At 36.5% G+C, this 19257-nt stretch overlaps 1 protein-coding gene and 1 non-coding gene across 10 annotated transcripts in view; one reads left to right on the top strand and one right to left on the bottom strand.

Annotated features, from left to right (window-relative positions):
- The window catches only part of ZFPM2 (zinc finger protein, FOG family member 2), a 499131-nt gene that overhangs the window by 337344 nt on the left and 142530 nt on the right, over window positions 1–19257 (top strand). For all 9 annotated transcript variants that reach the window (XM_072949600.1, XM_072949601.1, XM_072949599.1 and 6 more), the window contains one exon: window positions 14379–14490. In XM_072949600.1, the coding sequence (XP_072805701.1) occupies window positions 14379–14490 (112 nt within the window). The remainder of the gene's footprint in view (window positions 1–14378; window positions 14491–19257) is intronic.
- Window positions 9395–9467, bottom strand: TRNAN-GUU (transfer RNA asparagine (anticodon GUU)). Its single transcript has one exon. It is a non-coding gene; the product is annotated as a tRNA-Asn (tRNA).

Genomic DNA, 19257 nt, shown 5'->3' on the forward strand with positions numbered 1-19257 from the left:
TAAGGTCATCCAACGACTTAGTGACATAGTTTAAACCAAACCCAAGTTTAGTGAATTCTCAGATCATTTTTTTTCTTCTTTTTCTTTTATTGACTTATAGTCAATTTACCATGTTGTGCATTTTAAAATATATATATACAACTAGCATGAAATAGGAATTACCAAGGAGAGGATCATGGTCTTTGTAATCACGTGAGATTTTGCTTTGTGTTTGGTTGGTTTGGTTTGGTTGTAAATGACAAATGAGACAACATGTTAAAACAATTAAATGATTAATTAAGATTATGGTATTTAAATTGAAGGATGTAAGGCTTTGTTTCAGCATATGATGTAAAAAACCCCTGCATATTCTAAGTTTTGGACTCGTTCAGTATTCCCAGTATAGAGCCCAAGGCAGGGGAATGACATAATTAAGAACTCAATGTCCAGAACCTTTTCAAATCGTTTCCCAAATGCCCTATAAACAAAGCTTTAGATCTCATAGGTACTAGTAAAAACTACAGGTAAGAAATTTGTAGTAATTTAAACAGAATAACTTATTTTATAACCAGTAAGTGGAGCTTTTCATCATGCAAGGTAAGATTTTATTCCACTAACATTGACTTGCCATTAAAACTTTTCATTGTGCTGGAAGTGGTGAAGTTATCTCCCCACTAGCCAATATATTAAGTGGCTAAAAGGTTTTTACTTTTTAGATTAATCTAAGTAGTAAAATCTCTTACACATTTACATCTAGGTTACACTGATCATTCTATTGATGTCTGGATAGAATAACTTAGATAGGCACAGGGCTTTTCACAGATATTTAACCATTTCTTAAATTTTCCCTATTTTCTCAAATCAATGTGAATAATAATTATAAATGAATACTATTTAGTATTTGTTGAGAGTCAGTCTAAGTGATTGGTATTAATGTATTTCATCCTCACAACAGCCCCATGAGGTATTATTATTCCCATTTCACAGATAAGGAAACTGATACACAGAGAAGTGGAACTACTTGATGAAGATGACACCATAGATGAGTAGCAAAGTTTGGATTTAAATGTAAGCAGTCTGGCTCTCAAGTCCATGCTTTTAGCCACTGTGTTAACCGCCTGTCTGTTAAGTTCATAACTATACAAACTGACGTTCCTGCTTCTTTTCCTCATCGTGCTCATTCACGTTGTGGAAGAACACAGTCATGAGTTTACCATAGATAATATCTGCATTATAGCGGAACTCTGGTTTCAGGCCCATCGAGTCAAAAGAACGACCCCTTTTCCCACCTCTGCAGTATTTCCACCCAGTGCTTTTCACTGAGATCTCGTTTTGACTTCCCAGCTTGACCTTGAACTTTTGCTGGCAGATAAAACTGCTCTGTGTTTTGACCCAGGCTACCTGTGAGCAGTACCAAAGTAAGGAATGTGCTAACTAAACCCAGACCGAGGTAACTTCTGTAAGTGGAGACTCCTCCAGTGAGCCCAGACTTCCCAAGGCAGTTTAGATCCCTTAAGTGGCTCCATCCAGAGGTTCTGAAGAGTGAAACTGACCTGCCAGGCAGGAAGGGCCTCTGTATACCTTGCAGCCTAGGTTGCATGCCGATGTCTAACCAGAAAGTACTAACTACAGTGAGGCCCGACTATGTCTGCTGAGCAGTCGAACACCCAGAGAATCTGTTCTTCCTTTGCTCTTGCCCAATCAGTGCTGACTTGAGTGAATTTTAGCCTCAGAACATCGTGGATCTCATCGTGCATTCTGCTTGTGATTGGAAACTTTTGATAGAGGCTGTTTTTTATGCATTGTAAGTTCTATTCATTTCTACAGGTAGAAAACTAGCTGCAGTCCTAAAATTAAGAGTATGGAAAAATAGTATCTGCTTTTCAATATTTTTTATATCCTACCTCTAGAGTATGTTAAATTCTATTCCTCTTATACCTACTTGATGCCTGATGTTGGTATTTAGTATCTCAACTAGATTTTCAAGACCCAAAACGGTGCAAATGTGAGAAATAATTCACTACAGAGCTATAAATTTCACAGCTCAAAAAACCCTGAAGATTATTAATGAGACACCATGCAATTAGCTTATACAAAGTGCAGCTAGGAATCATGCATAATGTAAAACAGAAACCTCTAACCACTGATTCATGGAAGATCATTTAAACTAGTTTTCATGGATGTGAAGAATTGATATTTAACACAATTCCTGAGAAGACTCTTACTGCTTTAACACTGTGGAAAGAATTTAGTTTCTTATAGATCTGCTGAGAGGAAAACAGAAGGAGGTTCATGTTAAGGCAGTTTTTAGCAATGTGAATTTGGAAAAGCTGTTTAACATTTTAGAGTCTCAGTTTTTGCTTATGTAAAGTGGGCATAATGATATCTTCCATAAAATTGTTGCAAAAAATAATTTATAAGTTAATGTAGCACCTAAAATTTTAGCACATGGTTAATGCCTTACAAAATGTTATAAATCACGTATTAGAGCAATGTGTCACTTTTTCACCCAGCCAAAATTCTTGTTTTACTGGAAATTCTTCATTTCTGTGGAAACATATTTCTTTAGGAGTATTAGAAATATTAGCCAGACACTTGCATAGAAAGAATATGCAGGTGCTGCTTTAAGCCCATTACAAACATTAACTCATTTCATCCTCAGAATAATCCTATGACATGAATACTTTTATTAAAATACTTATTTACTTATTTAAAATACTTATTTTAGAGATGCAGAAACTGAGACACAGCAGTTAAGCAATTTGCCCGAGGTTGTACAGCAGCTACTAAGTATTCGAATTCAAACTCAATCAGCTTCACACCAAAGTACAAGTTTTTAAACCATCTCTTGACTATTAATAAAGCATATTAAGCAGGATAATGAGCATACACTTACAAAAATATGCAAATAATTCTTCTTGGCTATATTCCCCCAAATATTTCAATTTTTGAAATACGTTTTTCAGTGTATGTTTATGATATATTTTATTTAGCAGCAAGGATAATTAAATATGTGTATAGTAGACTGATGTTTGATAGAAGTGGAAGTGCATGGCTTAACCCAAAATATGTATATAAAAGACTTTAAGTTTTAGATGTAATTTTTTTAAATATAAACCATATTTTGTAGACTTTCAAAATTGGAGAAAGCTTCAGTGTTTTTCACTTTAAAATTAAAGTTTAATCCTGACTCTCATGAAGCTCCCTTAATATGAATCCATTGACCAATTCTCAGCTATTGCTGTGCTTTATTTAGTCATAGACCATCAAATATGCATTGCGATTTCCAAATGTATCAGAAATACATTTAAAATATAATGAGCTTGGTTATTAATATTGATTTAACTCTCTGTGTATATCATTTAGATATTTTTAGTTTCAATACCTTGTGACCATCTAGAGGAAGTGAAACTCATTATCTATTTTTAGCATTTTCTATATAGTAGATATTTAATAAATGTTTATTGAATGAATAATGAATATACTTAATGTCTAATAAAGTATAAAGTGATTAATTTAAAAGGAAAATAACCTAAATAAGTCACTCAAAATAGAAATGGTATAGACTTTTTAAATGCTGATCACTTGTTAATAACTGGAATGACTTTATACATAAGATTATATCATTTATGTGACAAAAACCATATCTGAACCATATAAGCAAACTTATTTCAAGTTTTAATATCATTCACACACAACTAAATGTAGTACTCAAAGCATACACATTGATGCTTTTATTCATATTTCTACTTCTTTTATAAAGAACATGGTTTGAGGAGCTTGTCTAGTGGCAGTATTAATGAAGGTTTATTTAATTGGTTCTGACTTCATAGCATGTTCCTATAGTTGCCCCAGAGTGACTTCCTTGCTGAACAAAGGTCCCCTGACCGAGAGCAGGTAGAGGTGAATCGGTTTCATTGGTTGTTTCTCTTCTCATTGTTCTTCCCCATGGAAAGCAAGGCAACTGATTCCGGAAGGGAGGGCCAACCTCCAGGGGCAGCACTTAACTTTTATTCTCTGAAAGTGCAGAATTAGTGTAGTCCTTCTGCATCTGTTGATTTGGAAAGAAAAATATTGAAAACTACCCTCATGGTCAGAGTCTTACTTTAAATACTTAATTTAAGTATTTGTGATATTTGTTATTAAAGCATCTCACAGATTAGATAAGCTTTGTTCGACTTTAGTCTGTAGCACCTTCACACTTCTGCCAACTAGTTTGCCAAGAATTTTTTGTGCGCAACTTTCGATAACTTGTCTCATAAAAATCTGCTTTCCCAAGGGAGGTACTAGATTTATCACAGCACTTAGTATTTAATTCAACTATTTCATCTTTTGCTTTCTTTTTGGAGGGGGAAATGCTCCTTATTCCTGTTCTTCCAGTCTTGCCGTAGACTCTTCCCATCAGTTCATCATTTCAAATATCATATCAGGGACATTTTAAGTTAAAAATATAGGTGAGTTCTTGATTTTTGGTTACAGAGGGAAATAAGGGTGCAAATCCTGAAAGCATCATGTAATTAAAAGAGAAAGAAACTTTTATATTTGTTTTTAAATTTTGCTATATTATTAATATCAGGAATGCCTTTTTTCGCCTTCAGATTGGCTAAAACGATAATAGTCAGGAGGCAGTCTAAAAGGTGGCTGAAAGATTCATTACATATTGCAGTGGATTAATGCTTGAGGGACATACAGATCTCAGTGTCTGAGGATGGCTTTGTGCAGGATACAGCTTTCTCCTTCTTCCACAGAGTGCCTGTGGGGTAATTCTCAAAAGGACACTACTGAGTAGAATTTACCTCTTTTTAAGGTATATTGTCATTGATAATTGAATGGCTATTTATCTGTTGCACACGCTCTGAATTCTTTATACAAACATTTTTTTTTTGACCATGCCATTTTTCCTGACCACACCATTTTCTTATGAATTAAAATACCCAGGGAAAATAAATTAATGAAATAAAGTAAATGATGAATGGCTTCATTTACTGCTTCACTAATAAAAATAGTAGCATTTTCTGAAGTATAAGACCAGTGTGTTGAATTTTCATATTTCTTTTCCACACTCAAGGTCTGAGTTGAGACTTGATGAAAATTCTGTAGTAGGAAAGCTTCTAATGATATTGTTGTCAAGCTGGAAGGACATAGGAGATCATCTTACAGAGAAGGGAGATGAGACCTGGAGTGAGCGGCCCCAGGTCACGCAGCCCGATCCGCGGGTTTCCGGAGCCCTGAACCCTGCAGCAGGTTTCTGTGACAGCCTCAAGTGAGGAGGGCTGCTCTGGAGCAGTTTACTCTTCCCTTCCCAGGCTTTCGTGCTGACACCCTCCTGCACGTTGCACTAAGTGCAAGCCCAGGAATGCTGCCAGGAGCGAAACAACACTCCTTAAACACTCCGTGACTTCCAGAGCTGTATGAAATACAAGGTTGAAGCTAATGGCTGCCAGCTTGGAGGGAGTTGTTCCTCCTTGGAGCCAAATGTATGTGGAGAGCAGATGAGGCTGTGGGAGTGAAGTTGGCAAAAGGGAAAGAGAAATGAGTCTATTCTTTTTTTTTTGAAAATGAAAGTATAATAAATACCTGGATAACTTAGATGTTTATTACTCATTTAAAGATTCTTCCCATTCGAAAAATGAAGTATTTGTATCTTTAGTCTGGAATGATGATTTTGTATTATTGTTCTAAATATCACGAAATGATGCTTTCTGTTTGGAAGTAAAGAGATTGTTTTAATGACCTGTGTATATGGAGCTATTTGTGTTCCCTTTCCTAAAAGATCATTATTTCTTATACTAAGATTCCTATATTTAAGCAGTGACTCATGTTAAGATAATGTGTTTCAACAATTTTGAGAACTAAAAGCAAATATACCTCAGAGATAATGCTTATTTAAATTTTTGGTTCCTAGAGATAAAACTGTCTTTGACATAAGGAGTATGGATGTAGTAGCCAAGAATTCTATCATTTTGTTTCACACTCATTTTGTTTCTGAAAAGTCTCTTATCGCATATGAGATCCCACATACCACAGTGAACTTGAAGACATTTGTTCACTGAAGTTCTCTAGAATTTCACTCTCCTGCTGTCCTTAAGTGATATTTTGTAGAGCTGTGCTCATGAAAAACATTCTTCTAATGAAACCTTCCTGGGATTTCCATTCATAAATCTGTTCTGTGCCTAATGGTATCATGTAGTGGTTCTCATGATAGCGCATGTCTGATGTCCTTCCACTTAGACTTTATATATATATATAATACACACACACACACACACGTGTATATATATTTTTTTTACATTTTTTATTGAGTTATAGTCATTTTACAATGTTGTGTCAAATTCTAGTGTAGAGCACAATTTTTCAGTTATACATGAACTTACATATATCCATTGTCAACATTTTTTTTCCCTTTGAGCTACTATATATATTTTTAAAATTAAAGTATAGTCAGTTACAATTTCTGGTGTACAGCATAATAGTTCAGTCATACATATACCTACATATGTTCATTTTCATATTCTTTTTCATTATAGGTTACTACAAGATATTGAATATAGTTCCCTGTGACACTGTGAACTTGTTGTTTATTTATTGATATATAGTAGTAGTGGTTAGTACCTGCAAATCTCAAACTCCCAATTTACCCCTTCCCACTCCCTCCCCTCTCTGGTAACCATAAGTTTGTTTTCTATGTCTGTGAGCCTGTTTCTGTTTTGTAAATAAGTTCATTTGTCTTTATTTTCAGAGTCCACAAATAAGTGATATCGTGTGGTATTTTTCTTTCTCTTTCTGGCTTACTTTACTTAGAATGACAATCTCCAGGTCCATCATATATTTTCTAATTGAAATATATTCTTAATTTCTTTGAACTTGAGTTTGAAAATGTGTCTAACACACCAGATTTTTTTCAAGTGACATAAATTTGATAAATTTTAGTAAGTTGTTTTGTTGCTTCCTAAATAGCAGCTGTAGGTAAGATATTTGGTATGAGTTTGGAAGTTCTTAAAGTTACTTCTTTAAATCTTCATGTGGAACTTGCACACACACCATGTTTTCGGACGTGGCAAAAAAAGGAAAGACTGCATTTCTCATTCAAGGGACATCTCAGTGTAGCTCAATGGACATTTTACTCTGTTTTAAAGGGAAGCATCTGATTTTAATGGAAGCACATGACATGCCTGGTCATGTTGAATGATGTCTGGCGTTAATCAGTCATGAAGAATATTCAAGTGTCATCACTGAGAAGCTTTTTCTACATCCTCACACAAATAACTTGACCCTTTGAGACCACATGCAGTACAGTGATTCTGTTTATGTCATTTAAAATGGTACTCTAATTTTCTGAAGGGAAAAATAAAAGCCTTTACCTCAGTAGCATCAAGCTCAAACATTCATGAGGTGTCCTATATAACTTTTAAAAAGATATTTAGTAAAAAGCACAGTGTTAATTAGGTGGAAATCATCATACTAAAAGTTTTATAGTTCTAGTCAATTCAGTAATGTGGAGGCTGTATACCATGCCCAGAATGACAGAAAATACAATTGTGGAGGGCCTTGAATTATCACTTGACATCCCTCCCCACTCCAGGTGGTCCAAGATTTTATGTTATTATGTGTGCCTCCAAAGAATAGGCTGTTGATAAAGGGAATTTTTAAATTCAAGCTCACTGTCACTAGAGACTTCACACAGTTAAAAGGAGAGAGATACAATGTTTTCACGACTGTCAGGTTGAATTTGAATTTAATTCCAGTGTGGAGAACTGCTTTTATACATTAACTGAAATTTTTGCTATGTAAAATGTTCCCTGTGGTAGTAGAAGTTCAAATCACATAAAGTATCACTTTTTTTTTTCCGCATAGGTGTAGAGACTAATTCAGCTGGGAGAGACTGGCAGTGGTGGTGGCATCTCATTCCCAAAGGCCAGGAATATATATATGTGCTTTTCTGGTTCTAACTATATAAATCTAATATCTATAGTAATTTGGAAATTCTTCGAAATCAACTATCAATATGTTTTTATAGCTGATAGAATAGAAACAGCTATGAATTGTTAAAAAACAGCTATGAATTTTGACAATCAGCTCCAACCTTTTTCACCTGTTACCCAGATATGGGAGCAGCACACCAGGAGGATTTGCATCAGCGTCAAAGGACACCTCATGGCATTGACTTGAGATTCTCTAATGAGATCTTGTTATATTTCCCAAACTAACATCAGTGGAGGCCAGTTTTTCCATCAAATGCCACTTCTCAGTTTTTTTTTTAAAGGCTGTTAATGTCAGGCTCTTCTCATGGGTCAGATTTTCCTAAGACTTCTAGTTCTTTGTAAGCCTTAGTTTGGAAATGTTCAACAAATATTTCCAGCAAAATTTGGAATCCCTAAGACAGCATTATGTCACCAGTTTCTTGGGTTAGAATTATCCTCCATTCTTTACCTTTGGGCTGCCTACTTTTATCTCCATTAACCTTTTGGCTTGAGTATAAACATTTATTGAAGGCTACCTCCTTTGTCGGTCCAGTAACTCCAAAGGTTAGTGAGAAGTGGATGCTACTTTGACCTCTTTTATCCACATTAGATGATTCTAATTATTCCTAAGAAATGACACTTTTGACCCATTTTGTCCTTGTCAAGTTTGTCTAGTTGTAGACTGTCTAAGCATGAAACTCTGGGTTCAAACAGTGTCCAGGAGTGCAGATTTTTTTTTAAACTTACAATGTGGAGCCTCAGAAGTGCACACTATTTCCTTTTCTTTTTAAAACATTCCAGCTTAACTGAAATTCAGGCTCCTGTTATATATCTTGAATTGATTTATTACTGAAAGAGACTGCCTAGATACAGATAAAGTACAAACTTTAACCTGTAAAAACCCATGGGTTATTTCAATACAGAAAAAAATGAGGGACGTCTTTGTGTCAATGAGGATAAGCTAAGTTTTGCTGCAGTTGCAGGCAACCCTAATATGGCAACAGCTTTTTGAATAAAAAAGTATCTCTCTTTCTCATGCTACATGGCCCCTGTGGTAGGAGGCCTTCCTCCCTGCATGCTTGATGGTCACTTCAGCAAAAGCAAGGCAAGATGATGAGTCCATTGGTCTTATAGCTTCTGTGTAGAAGTGACATGAATCACTTCTTATTCAATTTCATTGATGAAATGAAGTCATATTCCCATACCTAACTTTAAAAGAGACCTGAATAGTGGAGAGTTAGCAATAATCGATCAATAACACTAATGACTACCACCACCTTTAAACTGGAAAATGAAGAGTCCTAGTCTTGACTTCTATCCTAATCCCTCCAAACATCACCAGTGCCTAAGAAACAGGGATTGCAGAAATGCTCTTCACACATTTGTTTCTTTGCTTGTTTTTTTTTTTATGGGGGTAAATAAGTACGTTGATTGGTTGGTTGATTGATTTTTAATGGAGGTGCTGGGGATTGAACCCAGGACCTCATACATAACAAGTACGTGCTCTGCCACTGAGCTATACCCTCCCCCCGCTCTTCACACATTTTTAACTCATTTATCCATGTAGGTATTCAGCAGAAGTTTGATAGCATCCATGGTTTACTAAACACTGTGCTGGTTGCTTCATAAGACAACCTTTGAGATTATAATCCCCGTTTTATAGACATATATTCTGAAGTTCAGAACGTTCAAGTTTAAGTGATTTTCCAGTCACAGAACCTGCACGTATTGGGATTCCAGCCTAGCTCATCTGACTTCAAGAACGGTAATGTCCTTCCCGCCATACTTGAACTGTAAGGTTAATAGTGAGTCATAAAATGTTTTAAATACCCAGTTATAGAAGCAAGAATTATTAGTCACCACTATGTATTTTCTTACACTTAAAGGCAAGAACATTGATTGTGGAATAACAATGTAGATTTGGTGTTATTCCAGCTAAGGGAAAGTTGTTTCACACTTCTGAGCACATTTGATAAGGAACTGAAGTAATTCTTTTTAAACTATAAGTCAGTAAATCTGAATTTGGGGGGTATTAGTTTTCTATTGCTGCCAAAACAAATAACCACAAACTTAGTGGCTTAAAACAACACAAATGTATTATATTACAGTTCTGTACATCAGAAGTCTAGCATGGGTCTCACTAAACTAAAATCAGTTTGTCAGCAGGATGCATTCCTTTCTAGAGGTTCTAGGGGAAAATCCATTTTCTGCTTATTTGAATTTTTGACAGAATTCAGTTCCTTGAGGTTGCAGAACTGAAAGTTTTGTTTTCCTCACTTCCTGGAACTGAGACCCTTTCCCGGTTTGTAGACACCACCACACTCAGTTCATGGCTTCACTGTGCCATCTTCAAAGGCAGCAAAGGCAGGTGGAATCCTTTTCATGTCAAACTCTTTGATCTGCTGTTTTGACTTTCCCTTCTACGTTTAGAAACTTGTGTTTAGATTGGGCCCATACGGATAATCTAAGGTCCTCTCACCATGTCATGGCCCTGAACCTGAATCATGTTCTTAAAATCCCTTTTGCCAAGTAAAATAACATATTCACAGGTTCCAAGGCATTAGGGCGTGGATATTTTGGTGGGGGGACATTTTTCTGCTTAACCACACCTTTTATGTCCATTCTCTTTTCCCAGCATGTTGTACCAAATGCATCCTACCTCTGTGGGGTGCTAGATAAACATCGTGGCCTTACTTTCTTCATTTGTGAAATTAGGGACTTAAACTCACTGAAGTTGCTCCCAGCTGTTAACATTCTAGGCTTGTATGAATCCTTATGACAGAGAAACATGGGAAAGTAAACCTAATGATCAATGTGGTTATAATTGTTGTATTCTATTCATGGATTTTGCTGGAGCGTAGATTTCATATAATCCTGGCTAACTCCTTCTTTCTCACACTTGGTAATCTTCTTTGAAGGCAGTCAGTCTCTACAAAAGTTGATTTCTTCAGAAAGAATTTGACTTACCTCCTCAAAACTGTAATATCTGGTCCCTTGAGATTTTTTTTATCTGTGTATTCTTTACTTTACAGCTTGAGTATAGCTTTCACTAAGTCTCTGCAACATTTTTGCTTTTGCTTTATTGATTTGGAGTCAAAGAAATTGTTTTCCTTTCAATTCAATTTCTTGGAAAGTCAGATTCTACCTGTGCCTGACATATAAATGTTTGCCAAAGTTTTAAAAGGTACAATACCTAACTTACCATTAAAGAGAGATATTAAATAACTGTTTTTATTTGTGCCACAAAATCAAATCCTCTAAATCTTAATTTGCGTATGTATGAAATGGAGAAAATGTTAATACCTAACTTCTGGAGTTGTAAAAATCAAAACAGATAATTCAGGAGAATTACTTAACTCGACACGCAACATTTAGTAAGTATTCAATAGATGTAAACCACTAATACTGTTTTATAGTAGGAGGTGTAGGGGTGGACAAGTCATCTCAGTTTGCCCAGGACTTTCCAGTTTTAGCACTGAAAGTCCAGCATCCTGGGAAACCCTTCAGTCTCAGGAGAACTCAAAATGGTTGGTCACCCAGGAAGGGTAGTGTTTGGAAACAGAGCTAAATATAAATAAGGTCTCTGCCTTCTGCCAGCTATTTGACCTGAAATAAATTATTCAATCTCTGAGTTGCAGTATCTTTGTCTGAAAATATATACGAGGACTAAATAAGTAAGGGATATTGTACACATAGCGGCAATGGTAGTAACCTCATTCTTCCTGCTTAAAAAAATCTTTACTGTCTTCCTTCTACTTAGAGATTTAATAAGCACAAAAGGTTTTGCTTGATATGAAAAGTCCTTCAGGATCCGTTTCTAACCTGCTTTTCTAGACGTATATGGTGTTATGTCCCTTCCACTTATCAGCAGTAATAATATCAATAATGATTTCAATGATGACAGGTTAGTGTTATCTAGTGCTTTCTATATACTAAGAACAGCTCTCAAGACTTTATATGAGAACTTAAACCAAAGAATCTCAGAACTAGGTGCTGTTTGCTCTACATACCACTCTTATACACTGCTCAGACTTTGCACGTAGCATTACCAGCAATTGCAAATTCTTCCTATTTAGCCTTTAAGATCCTGCCTGACTGTTACCTCCTCCATGATACCTTCCCTGAATCCACAGGGCAGTATCTTGCCCTTCACAAACCCCAAAACAATTTACACATGACTTTGCATTCCCTACTGTGCTGTTTTTGGCATTATAGTAAAATTTTTTTAATGTATCTGTATCTTTCACCCCTAAAGACTTCCTCATATTCCTAGCACCAAGCACAAGACTGGGTCAGTAGGTTCCTTTGTGAAATGAATGGAAGATTGTGGTATTGGCAAATCAGTTGATTTTCTTTACAGTAAAAGATCCCCCAAAGAAATTGAGATTAAAATCTATTTTTCATATTTTTTATGGAAAATTGTAAAAGCTGATTTACTGTGTAGAAATCGATGTGGCTTTAAGAACTATGGAGTAAAAGATTAAAGAATTTAAAATGCATGTCCTTCCCATGAAACAAGAGAATACAGCAGAAATGAAATCACGTGCCTATTGTTGAGGTCTGTTATTTAAGATCAGAGGAGAATAGATATTACAAATAACACCACTAAATCCGCCACGTGCAGGTTTATCAAAGTGGTGAAGTCCCTCCTGTGACTATTCTGCTTACTGCTTGGAGACCTGCTGACCCTGATCTGTGGACTTACCTGTTTCTCTAGTAGTGAAAGGAGCTGAAATGTGCGTAATTAAGACCTGTTATTTAATTGGATAGGGATCGCATCATTTTAGATTGAAGAAGCTTGCTTGTTCTCAAATTCTATCTTAAAAATGGAAAAACAAATTAAAATCGTCACTTAGACTAATAACCAAAGGGATAACTTGATAACAGCTTGTCTAGATTGTTTTTTAAAAATCACAGTATAAAACTACCTTCTTCCCACAGGGCTTTCAGGTAACTGTCTTGCACAGGTTTTACTTTCCAAATATTAATGTACATAGCTGAAAAATTAAAGACTTTAATCAAAATATGAATGTGAAAAATCAGTATGCAAGTATTTCTTGCAGTTGACCTGGTTTACCACGTCCTCTGTTTTAACATTTGAAGTGTTTTTCAGACTTCTTTTTTAATTTGTCCATCACGGTTGATCTTTTCCATTAAATAGTATATTTTATGGTAGTTTTACCACTTACAATATAATTGACAGATCAAAAAAATGGGTGAGCATTGATTCTATGCAGAGTTTTTAATATGGCTTTGCAGTATCAATAGATCTGTGTCTCACGCATGATCATTGTTGTCATTTGGCCAGTGACATGGGGTTTCTGGGTTCCTGAGAGAGTTGAAATGGGCAGATTACATAGAACGCCTCAAGTGGTTACTTGTTAATGCCAATTTGGGAAATTTATGATAGCATACAACATGTGGGAAACTCCCAGAATGGGCTAAGACCTCTTTGGCAGGATCATATCTAGGTGAAAATTCAGTTCAAAAATTACCTTGAGACCCTTGTCTTGTGCTCTGTGTTGTGGTTTCATGATAGTGGATCCACAGAACATGGGCTGGTGAATGATAAACGTCTGAATGCCAGTTCACTCTGACTCATCAGCAAACACCAGTCTAGCGGCTTGTTTCCTCCCTGGTTTATTTCCTGCCGTGTTTAACATAGTTAAAGACAAATAGTTTGGATGCCAAACAGCCTAAAATGATGAACCTTTTGAGCCTTATATTTAAAATGAGGTACACGGAAAATATTGTTAGAAGTGGAGCACTTGGCTGCCTGCTTCTCACAGCAAGGGATGTCATGCTTTAGTTGCTCTGTATCTGAATTTATTCTTGATTCCTCTTTTATAGTCTTTTTGGAGAAAGTGTACAATGAGTCATTAGCATTAATATTATTTCTGTTTCAGTCAGGCTACATAGCCATACTTAGACAAGGGTGTTGGGTGGATTTCATTATTCATTCAGAATAAATTCCTACTCTAATATAAATGTTGCTCAGGATAGAGCTTTGAAATGGATCCTGATTCTTTAAATTCTTTCCTGTCTGTTTCAGGAAATAGTGAGATCCTGTTGATAGTAAAATACAATGTGTCTAAAGTTCACTTCTAAACACTCTGCTCTTTGCAATGAAAGTCATCTGCATTCTCTTTATAATTCATGGCCGCGAGAGATCTGTCTAATCTTGGAGATCTGATCCAGTATCATTTAGGAAAAAAAAAAATTCTTGATGATAATTCTACCATTCAGATTAGTGAAAGCAGTAAAGCTTTTACAGCTTCTGTTGTCTTAAAAAGATATCATGAGACAGGGGAATAAGGACTTAGATTACGGCTTGGGAGATTTAGTTGTTTGGAAAAATAAAATGATTAGTACAGTTATTATTCAAGTTTTTAATCAACAAAAGCAAATGGCATCTGTTTGTTATCATTCTTTCTGCAGAAGACAAAGGCTCCGGTCCCGATGGTGCTGACTGCCGGTCCCAAGTGGCTACTGGATGTGACTTGGCAAGGAGTGGAAGACAACAAAAACAACTGCATTGTGTACAGCAAAGGTAAGTGCAAGATCATTTCCCTCTCTCTTTGGATGTATTGAAACCTGAGTGTTGCAAAGAGCTGGAATGGGGGTACAAAGTAAAATTTGATCCTCTCTCCTTTCTTCCCTTATGAATTTCTCTAACTGGTATATTCAGCAAAGCCTAGTGGGGTTTTTTGGTTTTATTTTTTGTTTTTTTTCCATAGAGCATAAAACGGAAGGTTTTACCTTTTACCACTAATTACTTAGCGCCGTACACATTCACCTAACTGTGGATTTGAGTGTCTTGACTAGTTTCTTCCTGGCTGTTAGTTTTGATAGTGGGTTTGACAAAGTCCCAGATTCCTTTCTTAGGCATTATCCATCAAAAAGTAAATTCCTTTTGAAATTTAGCAATCCGTGTCAAGGTGTCAAGGTGCGTGCTCCAGGAGACACTGCATTCCAGCCAGTTTCTTGAAATCACACGTGATGAGAGGATGGCTGAAAAGAAAGCCATTGCAGAGGCTGAGAATCCTTCCCCATGGTGCTTTCTGAAGGGCAAGAGGCAAATGGGAGAGAGGAAGTGATGGCTTGCAGAGCGTTGCCTTTGATTTGCTCAGTGTGACATCAACCTAGACCGAGTCACACGGCTACACCCTGGCTACAAAGGAGCCGCAGCTCAGTGACACACATCATGGGACTGGCTCCCCCAAACCCAGGCCCCTCCACGTGTGTGGTGTGATTTGCCTCATTATTCTCCATGTTCAGGTTCTGGGCCCCAGCTCTGTACTTTTACAGTGAAATCCCTAATCTTGCTTTTTCGTAAATATTGCAAAACCTTGTGCTTCTCATATTTAATTTCTTTTAGCTTTCCTTTTTAACCAAATAGACCTACTGAGATCAAAGATGTATTTGCACATTGGACCTAGAAACCATAAAAGCATCCAAGGGAACAAGCAAATAAGCACCCCTATCAATATATTAACATATAAAACACTAATCATAACATCAAAGACTCTTAAAAACTTGCTAGAAACAATTACAACTTGTTCCTATAATCATTACAATTTGTACACTTATAAGAGGATTGTGTTTAAACTACCATAAGCCTTTGAAAGTTGAAACACCGGAAAGAGGGAATTTGCAAGCTAAAAAAACAATCTCCACACCAGGATCTGATTATATTCCTTTTCGTTCTGTAATTGCTGGTCATACCCACTCATTTTCTGACCCCAAATACCTGTGGTATGCTGGTGAGAGCTTTGAGCTAGAAGGGAAGTGAGATTTTCCCAGGATATGTCAATATGATCTATCAAAATGAAAAGCAATAGTATAGCGAACTAGCTTACCGGTGATCACAGAATGCAAAAAATACAAAAGATGGCTTGGAGTCTAGGATCAATTACTGGGAATACGTTTTTGTTGTCCGATAAATTATCTCTATGATGGCAACGTAATATGGAGGAAATAGGAGAATAGCTGTTCTCCTATCATAATCCAAATCCATTGCATGTTTAAATCAGGCTTCCTCTTAGAAGAGATCATTGTTACATGGTTACAGAAGGAGAAAAACTATAACAAAATTGTAATTCTGTGTTCTGTGGAGGACCTTAACTTGAACGTGTTTGCGTGTTCTTATGGTTAGAGGTCCCTGAAGCTTCTTGGCAATAAACAATTTGGAATAATTTTCGGATGCCCCTTAATTAACTCACAAAGCGTGCACTGAGCCCAGCTGTGTACTAGCTTTGTCCATGGATAATAACCACCACCACTGATTAAGCACCACTGAATCTCTCCTTGGCACTCCCATACCAAACTGTATGCACGTCTCTCATTGCTCTTTTTAACTCACTTTGTGATCATCATTGTATGTATTCAAGAAAAAGGTAAGTAAAAAGTTACCTATTATTGCCTGCCGTTCCTACTTACTCTGTATTTACTGAGGGCAAGGATTAGGCCTTAATCACCTTTTAATCTTTGGTCTCTCATGCTGCTTGTACAGAAAGAGCACAGGGTAAATAATGGTAATCAACAAATGATGAATGGTTGCCAGAAACTCTGACAGACAAATCACATACTGTGATGGCGAACCATATGAATTCCTGCTATTTAATAGTGTCTAACCTGGGAAAGGTAATTTGATGTTGTTCAATTTGTAAGAACAGCTGGTATTGCAGTTCAAATAACAAGGACCACAGTAGCTGCTGTATGCGCCTTATTCCATTTAATCCTTATTTAACACCTAGTCGGTAATTAACGTCCTACCCTATTTTGCAAAAAGTGAAATTGAGACGTAGATTAAGTAATTTGCATGGTCACATAGCTACTAAGTGTTTAAAGTGGGATGCAAACAGACATCTATCTAACTGAGGGTCTGAGTTATACATATTAGAATAAGTCCCTCCTGCATTACGCTTTCAAACAGCTCTGGGAGAGAGGAAGGGTTTCTTGTTTTGTACAACTTGACATTGTGACTTACAGCAGTGGTATGGTTGTCTTTGGTGGTCGTGAAGAGCTAACAAAGGAGCCAAATTTGAATTCGGGTTTTGATCATTCCGAATCCCATACTCTGTGTTCTGTGTGACTCTGCCTTTCCCCTTGACACTGTTGCATGATGAATACATTCTCTTAAACCACTCAGGCATTTCTGTGCAACAATCACAAAGAGTATTATTATAATGTGGGACTTCCCAAAGCACATTCCGCACAACCCTAAGATTAAAGAAAAAGCCCTAGGATTAAATATTGCCTATTCTGGCCCCTCTTGAAAACTCACAAAGCCTGCTGGTATTAATGCTCTGAAAAGTCTAGTAGTAAAACAAAACAAAAAGCTATGTAGTTCATTTTGACTATGTGATATATAGGTATATGCATTTTTTTTCCTCTTACCAAAAACATCCATTGGAACATTGAAATTAGTGCTCTGGGTAATACACTGAGACAAACTCTTCTGTAGACTCTGATCCCTTAGATGAGCTATGGAGGCCTGATGCTAATTCCGTGTATTCAGATTGCCTTTGGAAGAAGGGGATAGTTCACTCAGAGTTCTGTAAATATCTCAATATTCCGGGTTTATGCTGGGGATCATTTGCATCATGGAAAATACGACCCCAAGAATCACTCCTACCAGGACCCGATTGACTCTGAAGCCTTCTGTCTTTATAGGCTGCACATATGATAAACCTTCTCAAAGCAAAAGAGTTCTGTCATTGGAAGGGTTTGGTGATTTAGATTTAACACGTACATGTTGACTTGAACATCTGTGATGTGTGAGGCATTTTCGTAATGTGTATGTTATTTATTGGTTGAGGGCTCTTTTGTTTTCAAATGATGGAAATCCAAATGAAATAGGCTTATGCAAAAAAAAATCAAAGTGTGTGTGTGTGTGTGTGTGTGTGTGTGTGTTGGGGGATTCATCTGCTCATGTAACTGAGAATCCAAGAATATTCTAAACTTCCGGATCAGTTTAATTCAGTTATTCAGACTTTGTCCTCAGACGATCTCTATCTTCTGCCTCCTCTTTCTTTTGTGCGTTTCATTCTCAGAAATATTCTTACCACATGGTAAGATGCTCCAGACTTGTTGTACTAACATAGCAATCCCAGTGAAAGAGAGCTGTTCTGGGTTTTGACTGGGGCTCATCACATGCCAATCCCTGAACCAATTAATCACTATGACTCTCCCTTGGAAATTACAATCATCCATAGAGTAGAATGAACCCCACCCACATAAGCCACTGAGATGGAGAAGTAGTTCCCCAAATGAAACCAAACTGCTGCTTCCAGACACAAAAGAATTCCTTGATGGGCTAATATCCATGCACCCAGATGCAACACATTATTCCTAATGTCTAAGAAGCTCTCACTGAAGATGAAAAATAAATTTCTGATGCCAAAATAGCATTGCTTTCTTTTTGTTTTGTTTTCTAGATAAGAACCTAAACTACTTATGAATTCTGTGCCAAAATCATTTTTATAGGACCTGGCTATCTAAGAGTCTGTTAGTACCTATTTACTAGTAGAACGTAAAATGTACATGTGTAGCATTTTTTGTAAATACCTCGACTGTAAAATTTTTGATGCTATTTTTGTATTGTATAAGATAGGCCACTTAATTGGTGACTATTGTCATTTAAAAGCCATACTTACATACTTACTTTTTGAAGTGCTATTAAATGTAGGCTAGTAGGAAACTTAAATATAATTAATCATAAAACCTTCATTTCCAAGGTGTCCATCAAATAATTGTTATAAAATTATATCACTTAGTGCTGTTGGACAGGCTGCCATCATCCTGTTTTATCAAAGTAGTAAAAAAAAAAAAAGTACAGTATTTGGCATTAATATTACAATCTGATGTACTTTTTTCCCTGCCTCAACTACTCCCTATCATTCCAGAAAGTGATTAGCTCATCCAGACATTCATGGGCCAGACTTGTTGGGTTGTCTGTTTTTTGCCATTATTCTCAGCAGACGGCAGATAATTCTAATTTACTTATCTCCAATGGAAAAATACTAAAAAGCACCGTACTGAAGTTAAACGCAGGCTGCTGGAAAGGGGGGTGAGCAGGGGCCTGCCCACTTACTCCTAAAATCCATGAAGGCCTGTCAAGCATTGGAAATCAACTTTTTTTTTTTTCTGCATCCCTTTAGTTCTTTACAGTGTTTGCACAGTAAGTGAATAGGTTATTTCCAGTTTCACGTTTTGAGCCATCAAAATTAAAGCTTTAGCATCTTCCATGTGGGTTTGTTCATCCAGTTTGCTTCCTTTGAGGAATACTTAAATTGTTTGGTTTCCCGTGGAGTGC

The sequence above is a fragment of the Vicugna pacos genome, chromosome 25 (assembly GCF_048564905.1).
Source record: "Vicugna pacos chromosome 25, VicPac4, whole genome shotgun sequence".
NCBI classification, from domain to species: Eukaryota; Metazoa; Chordata; class Mammalia; order Artiodactyla; family Camelidae; genus Vicugna; species Vicugna pacos.